Below are 9037 nucleotides of genomic sequence, written 5' to 3'. Positions count from 1 at the left end.
TTTGAAATTTACTAAAGATATCAACGAGAGTTTCACCTTCTTCAAAGTGGAAATGCTCATATTGCTGAATTAGTAACTGCATCTTGTTTTCTCTAACTTGTTCAGTGCCATCACAGATAATCTGAATTGTATCCCAAACTTCCTTGGCAGTTTTGCAATTGATGATGTTGTCCAACATGTCACCATCAACTCCATTAAACAGAATATTCATGGCCTTCTTATCCTTCCTGACTTGTTCAATATCAGGATCCGACCATTCATGACTTAGCTTGGGAACTGATGGCTCATTTCCAGTTGCAGCTCTCATTGGTACATGAGGGCCTCTCTCTATGCAATCTACATAGGCCTCATCTTGAGAAAGTAAATGAAGATGCATCTTTACCTTCCAGTGATGGTAATTGTCTTTGTCCAGAAAAGGAATCTTGACTCCAACATCCTTATTGTTCATCTTGCTGTTTGTTATGATCTTTAAACTCTTTGTTCTTTAAGAGCTTGCTCTGATACCAATTGTTAGTCCCTAACAATGCAACAAGAATTACCGAAGGGGGGTTGAATGGAATTCTTGAAACTTTTTCTGAATTATAAAATGTTCTAACTTAAGATATATATGACATTATTTTGATTTGCAAAGTGCGGAATAACAAGTTAAATGTGAATCAAAATACAAAGTAATAAAAACACAAGTCTTTAAAACTTTCTGGTGGATTATAATGTATCCACCAGATATATATATATCAAGAGAACTCTGTGAAGCTTGAATAGCTCACAGCTGTTTATAAATTAGAACAACTAAACTTACAGAGAAATGCTAAGGATACAGCTTACAAATGTTTCTCTGATAAAAAAATTGCTTAGTCTTCTTGTTGTTCTAATTGCTACTCTTGGTTTATATATCACCAAGATTACACAGTAATAAGACAAGATAATAAAACAAAACATATCAAGTCTAATACTATGCTACTTCATTACTCTGTTCCAACATCTTTGAATATCTTTATAATAGCATGGAAATGACAATGCTTCTTTGTTCTCAAAAACCCAGTTAAATAGGCTTCCACATTCCTTTTGCATACACTCGACGAATGTGACTGTGTTGTCACTGTCAACAGATGTTTGAATTGATTATCCGTCGGGTACATGATCATCCGTCGGGTTGCCTTGTTGATCATCCGTCGAGTAACATTGTTGATTATCCGTCGGGTAGCTATTTGGCACTTGACTTCATTTCATTTATGCAGAATTACAAGACATCATCTATGTACAATTAATCAACATATTCTGCATATCTAACTAAAGTCAACATGACTTATATGCTACTACAGAATCTAAACAAAGGTGTTTGCAGAAATGTGCTACATGACTTATTCTTACATAAGCTACTCACTCGATGAATGTCAAATCATCATCCGTCAGGACTATATTGAGTCATCCGTCGGGACTACATCTGCTTATTCGTCGAGTGCTACATTTTTCACTAAGTCAAATCTACTAAGGTGTTTTGTTAATGAAATCATCAAGTTCACAACATATACACAACACTTTATATATTAGATTTATTAATAGCTAACATAAGTTTAGAATATATAGTTTATTTAAATTTGATTATATCTTTCTTAATCAAGAACGATATGATTACACGTTGTATAAAAATATTTTAGACATCCAGTCGTGCCTCCTCATACTCATACTGGTTATTATGCTAGTTTGACTATTAAAATTGTTATCATATCTTATTTGGAGACTAGAATACTCTTCACATAATTTCTCGAGAAATATGCATAATATAAGAGTTTTATTGAAAACAATATTAAAATAAACAAAAAAATATCATATATCAATTCATTCAGCTCAAATCGAACTTAATTTTATTTATCTTTTTGAGCACATTAATAAATTACATTTCAACTTTAAAAAAACTTTATATATTAGATTTATTAACAACTGACATGAGTTTAGAATATATAGTTTATTTAAATTTGATTATATTTTTCTTGATTAATTTCACGATTAAATAATAATTAGAGTTTGAATTCCCCATATTTTTTCTCAAGTATCAATTGTTTCGAGGTTAAGGTCTTGTTTTTTAATTTATAATCAAACCAAGTTCAATACAATTTTTTTTAAAATATATTTTCAAGATCAATTTTTTTTGTAAAAATTATTTAAATGTACCAGGATTATGATCGTTAATCATTTAATGAAAAGTAATTTCCTTTTTTTTTGACATATACGAGAGCCTTTAATGAATTTCCGGTTCTATTGTATTAAAACTCAATATTAAATATACTATTTAAAAGTATACATTTGTTCATATGTTATTTAACGATTTATAGCTTTTTACGAGATAATATTATATGGGTTTATTTATTGTGCGTCTATGAGCATATTCTGACAATAATTTTTTGATGAGGAGTGAATTTTTATTACATATCATAAAAAAACCTTATTATTATAACCCATATGTTATCTTATAATGTATGAATGTATTTGTTATTTCAAAATTTATAAAAGTTTTACATAAGCAAAATTTTGTAATTTTATGTAGTTAATAATTAAGTAAATAAAGAAAAATAATTAAGATATAACACAAATCAATCTAGTCTATCAAAATCTACTAAATACACCACAAATTTATATAAAATCATTTTAATTTGACAAAATTAAAATATTATACAATTTTTTAAGTCCACCTTTTTCTATTACCGTTATATTTAAATAATATTTTAAATTTTAAATAAAATTATAAATTAAAGTATTAAATGGCATCCGAACTTTTTTAAAAATAAATTTAACTATTATTTATTATAAAAGAAATCCAATTTTGTTAATTATATAATTAATTTTTCTTTCCGTCGATTGCAATTCAACTATTTGTCCAGGATCTCTTAGGTTATAAAATGAAAAAGGGCCATGTGGCAAGCTAATAACGTTAATTGGAAAAACATAATTATTTTTTATTTTGTTAGTTATCAAACAAAACAGAAATGCCAGAACTATATTTTACAATTGTATTATTATAAACTTTTATAGAACAATAGTAAAATATATCTAACTTCAACTAAACTTGGTGCAAATGTTCCATTATTATCATTCATGGACCACCCTAACCATAAAAAACTAAAAATTATGGACCACACTTAGTTATATTAATATACTAACTAAGATCTAATGTACAAAAAAACCATTTATGCTAATGTTCATTAAGCTAAAATTACCGTATTAATCTAATAATGACTCAATACTCATAAAAATAACCATTTAAAACGAGACATCTAAACAATTAATTTGTGATCTCTTTACTCAATCCATTGCAACCAAATTAAATAAAACGTCCAAAAAGTTTTTTTTCAAAACATACATATATAAGTAGATATCAAAAATGTATAAATACATCTTTATTGATGTATAAATATATGATATAATAATACATACAGTCTTACTCCTAGTTAAGAAAACAAAAACATAATTTTTTTTACAAAATCGAACATATGACTTATCGATCTTGAAATATATATATATTTTTATAATAAAAAAATACAAAATGTGTGTGCTATAAAAAAAAATAGCTAGGTGAAAAGAAAGGAAGAGGTCCAACTAAGTGATTTGTAGAGATTAGAGAGGTTTAAGGTGAGTGTCATGCTTTCTTCCTTGTTTCTCCTTTTTAACCGGCTAAACCGGTTCCCAGTCACCCCTCCCCTCACATATATATCCCCCTCTCCTATCCTTTTTACACCAAAATTTTATAATTACATCATCCTCTCATATTAATCTTCATTTCTCTCTCCCTGGGGTTTTATAAGAATTAACAAACAAAATAACAAAAACACTCAATCTTCATCAATCTATACATACACCTATAATCTATACATACACCTATACACACAACTTCTTCATCGATTTTCTCAAGGTAAATTCCGATCACAATTTCTCAATTTTAAGTATAGATCGTGTTTATATATGTGTGTTTGTGATTGTTTGTGTTTGTATATGGACATTTCGTGTTTTGAGATAATTATGTTTGGATCGCGTTGATGTATGATATGATTGTGTTTGATCGTGTTGAATTGGTGTTTGTGATGTTGAATTGTGGTTTTGATTGTGTTTTAATGGACTGGATTAGTGGGATCTGTGGTGGAATTTGTGTTTATGGGATGTGGAGTTCTCGTAAACTAGGAGAGATGTGGTTTTGGTAGTGGATTTGATTGGAAATTTGTAATTTGGTTAGGTTTATTGGTTTGGTTTATTGGTTTGGTTTCCGGAATTATGAGTTTATTAGAATTTAGAAGGTAGGTTTTACGTGTTTGTTTTACGCGGAGGATGATTAGTTGTTAATTTATGGTAATTTGATTTGATTTAATCTAGGTAGAGATGTTGTTATGATTATATATTTTTAATTCATTAGTTGGTGTATTGATTATGGAAGTAGGGCGAAAGGGGAAAGTTTAGAATATTTGAATTGCTATAATTGGATTATGGGGAGTGGAGATGCTAAATTTTTTGGATTTAGTGGCACTAGTTTGTGTGGGTTTTAGGTTATTGTGTTGAATTTCATGTGGGGTTTATACTTATTATGTCGGCATTAATTAAATCTTGGATATGTTTAGACATGTTTATGCACCTCTCGGTTTTAATTGGTTAGTTGTTGAAGATTTTACAGGCTAAGGGGGTTCTTGGATAGTCCTGCATTGTTTTGCGTTTGATGATCTATTGTTCATATGCATGCCTGAGATATGGTTTTGAAGAAGAGGCAAGAATATGGTTTTCGTGGCTACCAGGTCCCTGCGATACCAAGAGGTCCTAGATCTCTTAGGGTAAGTGGTGTACTTTGATAAATGCGGGTTTAATGTATACGCTAATCTCTTTTTAGCAGTATTATATTCTGTGTGCTTTTTGACTTTATTCTCTATTGGTTGTAGAGGAGGGCATCATTTAAGAAACCAGTAGACGATGGTGAAATATGTGCATTTGAGTTGCTGGCAACTGTAGCAGGCAAATTATTGCAGGAGAGCGAGAGTTCTACCTCTAGTAATGCAGCAGATTTAAAAGATCAGATTAGGATCCATAAGGATGGTATAAAACAGGAACTTCTCGAAGGATCAGGTGTCAGATCCGAGTGCCTTGATCAAGGAAGTTGCATAGAAAGTGTAGTAGTTCCTGATTTTGCAGCTCCCGAGCGCAATTCAAAGGCTACTGTGGAAGTTCCCCACGTGGTTTATGTACCTGAACCTGCTTCTTCTGTTCCAAGTTCTGAATTCTTGGTAAAAGGAAAGTGTAATGTGAAACCGGAAAAGCACACGAGCAATGATGCAGCTGGAAGTCTCACCAGAAAATCAAAAGGGACCTTGTGTAGTAAAGGACAATTATATGAAGCAAACTTAGAGAAAGAGCCTCGAAGACAAATAGAGGTTGTAAAGAAACAAAGAGCGCACTTAGATATGGCAAAGACTAGTGCTTCAAAGAATCCAACAGAATTTTATGTGAATAATACTCATATGCTGATTAATTCAGAGAATAGTGTAGACTTACCCTTGTACAGGGCTCAGGATCCTGATGCTCCTTCACCCAGGCACAGGACTGATGTAAAAATAGTTAATAGAGATGATGACGAAAATTATTTTAGGAGTAATGTACTTAATACCAAGACAAGGGCTTTCAGGCCACAATCGCGCATGAATTATCGTAGAATTAGAAAGCTGCAAACAGCTAGATATTGGAAAGCATATCCAAAGTTGAAGGATTACGAACTTTCTAACATTTGTAAGTGGAGGGTCTTCCCTACCCCCCCCCCCCATGAGTGTAGCTGATTCTTACATTACTAATCTCATGAACTTTTCCATTTCAGCTAGGGGAGCTAGGGCATTCTATCACAAAAGGAAAACAGTTTATGCACAAGAAAGATATCAGTATGATATACAGACGAAAAGGAGGCGGTTGTTTGGACATAGATCAGATCAGGAGGCAAGTAGCGAAAGTATTTCTAATTGCCCTGATAAAGCTGTGAAGGGACACAAGAGTGGGACACCTGCAATCTGGCACAGAGGTCCTCACTTTTCTAATATTCGCTTTTTAATGGTATATTGTCTCTAGCAGTTGCCTGAATAATTTAAACTTCTTGTTTGCAGTAAGCGGGGTCTCATCTTCGGGTACAGGTCATAAATCCTCCATGCATTCTAAAGATCCTCGTGGTATATCAATTCTCATCAATAGTTTTTGATATTTCATTTTGAATATCCTTCCTTGCTTAGTACTTTAATATTTTAATTTGGGCTGGATATTTGCTTATGATGTTCCTTTCTGAGGTTCTTATGTTTTATGTATCATTTTTTGATCAAATCAGTGAATTTCAGCATCAAGTCCTTTAAAGTGCCAGAACTTTATATTGAGGTGCCAGAAACGGCAACTATTGGCTCACTCAAGGTACAAACTACCAAGTTCTACTTAAATTTATTATATGCCATTTGCTTTTGTTTTGTGCTCTGATTTAGACTTAAACATCTTGGATTTTGTCTTGTACTTACATTATTAAATGCCGTTAACATATGTTTGTCTTGTATTTAAATTGAGGTTGTTTTACCAAATTTATCATCATAAGATTTTTTTTTGAGTCATTTCCTGTTTTGGTTAAATCTAAGCATGTCCTTTTTTATGGGTTGTTAATTTATTGTTTTGTCAAGTTGCCTCTTATTTTGTCCAAACTCATGATGTAGAACTATGTGAAACGAGCCATTTGGTTTCTTGGTCCTGTACAGTTAGACTGTATTGATGAGATTGGCAATATAGTCCTGTGACAGTGTGACCCTCTCCCTTTAATGCCAGGACTTGAGAGTATAGTTCTTGTCTTCTAAAATGATTATCTGTACTTAATCTGAGTCCTAACCTATGTCTGCTGCTATTCTTTTACATAGAGGACTGTTATGGATGCTGTGACTTCTATTCTTGGAGGTGGAATACGTGTGGGAGTAGTCCTACAAGGAAAGAAAGTTAAAGACGACAGCAGAACTCTTCAACAATCTGGTATATCTCAAAACGAGGACCTTGAATCTCTAGGTTTTACATTGGAGCCTAGTTTTGTTGAAGCCACATCACCTCCATGTCAGAAAGTTTCTCCACTCCTGCTACCTTGTGATGTAAATCAAGAATTATCAAGGTTAGGCAGATTTATTCTGGACACTTTTTCCTTGTGTTTGGTTTTATTGAACTAAACCTACATGTCTAAATTTATTTTTTTCCAGGACCCCAGCACCCATTCTGGATTCAGAGTTCTCTAAATCATTTGATCAAACTCCAGTGACTAATCTGGACAATCATGTTGAAAGTAATCCAGCTCCCTCAGTTACAGATGTATCTACAGAAGAAACTGCTATGGACTACAGAGCATTGGTTGCTATTCCGCCCATAAATGTGGAGGCACTTGCTATGGTTCCCATGAGCCAGAAAACCAAGCGATCAGACCTTTCCCAGCGTAGAACTAGAAGACCTTTCTCTGTATCGGAAGTTGAAGCACTAGTTGAAGCCGTTGAAACACTCGGAACTGGAAGGTGTGCATTAAGCCTCATTTTGTTGATTACAATTTTCGAAAATCACATGTTTTCTTTGTTTAGATATAATTATAAAGAATGGGAGGATATCTAGGGCTATTTAGTTGTCAATTAAGTTTATTACTAGTTTCTAAAAACTTATTTTGTTCGACATGTACTCGCCTACCCACTTCGTCATATCTTCTTTTTACTCCCAATATTCTTCACTGTTGCTCATATCTCATACCTTTAATGTAATGAATGGAATGGTATCGAAGCCCAAAAGATTTAATTTCACAAACTAAACCTCACCATTCCCCGGTAGACATTTTCTCCTGTATGCCGCATTAATGACTAATTTCTTATGATATCCTCTGCAAATAAGAGATTGAAAAAATTCTCAGTTTGTTTTTCAACTGATCCTGCAGGTGGCGTGATGTCAAAATGCGTTCCTTTGATGATGCAAACCATCGAACTTATGTGGATTTGAAGGTGAGGATCCAGTCTAGTATGTTTTCATACATTTTTTAAGCCATGTTAAGGATTGACATGTCATTGTTTTAAAATATCAAGGCTTTGATTTTTAGAATTAAGTCTTTAGTTTCTATCATTATGGTAATTGAAATGTTCTGACTTAAAATCTTAATAATTTTACGGGTGTTAGACAAATCATAAGGAAACATGAATGCTTATCAGTTACAGAGTTTAATAACTATAATTTTGAACTCTCACATGCATTGAGTGTTTTTTGGTTGCAAAATTCAAAGAGTAATTTTCTCAAGTTTTTTTTACCTTTTGTCGGGTGGATAAGTGAATCTTTCTTATGAACAAGTCCGTCCAGGTAGATTATGCAGTATCTCTCTGCTTTAAGGAAATGTGAATCAAATTCTATCATAAATTTACAGGACAAATGGAAGACATTGGTCCACACAGCAAGCATTGCACCCCAGCAAAGGAGGGGAGAGCCCGTGCCACAGGATCTTTTGGACAGAGTCTTGGCTGCCCATGCATACTGGTCTCAGCATCAGTCAAAACAGCACGGTAAACACCACCAGATGGAACCTCTCAAATTAGCCGGAGAGGTTGGAGTCTAGAAGGTGATATTTGAATTTTTAATTGTAATCCATGTGAATTTGTGATTTTAGGAAAAGGGGTAGAAGAGGAAGCCTGACAAATTGTTTTATTTTCTGTAATATTTCACAACTAATTGTGATTGTTTCTTTAATATCTGCTCTTTCCCTTGTGAAGAGAGTAAATTCTTGTAAATGAATTCAATGGAATAAGGCTGCAATTGAACATAACTTGTGGTGTTTACCTGTACATTTGTAATTTTTTCAGTAAAATGCATTACAATTTCTATCAAAAGAATAGTGTAGTTGTTTTTCTCACCATTGGGAAGTCAATTACAATGTCTATTTTAAAGAATAGGCTAGTTTGGTTCTTTTCACACTACCAAACTAGTGATCCAGAATTTGTACTTGAATTTGGTGTTCTTTCGCCGAGGAGTCTATTTTTATTTA

The 9037-nt window shown here is 32.8% G+C and overlaps 1 protein-coding gene across 2 annotated transcripts; it reads left to right on the top strand.

The window, feature by feature from the left end:
- The first annotated feature begins 3743 nt into the window (after positions 1-3743).
- Positions 3744-8837, top strand: LOC141677258 (telomere repeat-binding protein 4-like). 2 transcript variants are annotated; one of them, XM_074483104.1, is made up of 10 exons: positions 3744-3907; positions 4658-4811; positions 4917-5757; positions 5843-6040; positions 6123-6185; positions 6338-6417; positions 6906-7147; positions 7233-7538; positions 7946-8009; positions 8423-8837. In XM_074483104.1, the coding sequence occupies exons 2-10, from the start codon at positions 4731-4733 to the stop codon at positions 8609-8611; spliced, it is 2064 nt and encodes a 687-aa protein (XP_074339205.1). In that variant the 5' UTR covers positions 3744-3907; positions 4658-4730; the 3' UTR covers positions 8612-8837. The 2 variants fall into 2 exon arrangements, with proteins under 2 accessions (XP_074339205.1, XP_074339206.1); XM_074483105.1 differs by having other exon boundaries at positions 4649-4811.
- The last annotated feature ends 200 nt before the right edge of the window (positions 8838-9037 follow it).

This window comes from Apium graveolens, chromosome 8 (assembly GCF_009905375.1).
Source record: "Apium graveolens cultivar Ventura chromosome 8, ASM990537v1, whole genome shotgun sequence".
In the NCBI taxonomy this organism is placed as follows: domain Eukaryota; kingdom Viridiplantae; phylum Streptophyta; class Magnoliopsida; order Apiales; family Apiaceae; genus Apium; species Apium graveolens.
This window is presented reverse-complemented; position numbering and strand designations above follow the sequence as displayed.

Excerpts from the sequence above, each read along its gene's own strand:
- LOC141677258 (XM_074483104.1), top strand. The coding sequence starts at position 4,731 with ATGGTTTTGAAGAAGAGGCAAGAATATGGTTTTCGTGGCTACCAGGTC. Across the intron at positions 5,758-5,842 it reads TTACGAACTTTCTAACATTT|CTAGGGGAGCTAGGGCATTC; the intron begins GTAAGTGGAGGG and ends TTTCCATTTCAG. Across the intron at positions 8,010-8,422 it reads GAACTTATGTGGATTTGAAG|GACAAATGGAAGACATTGGT; the intron begins GTGAGGATCCAG and ends ATAAATTTACAG.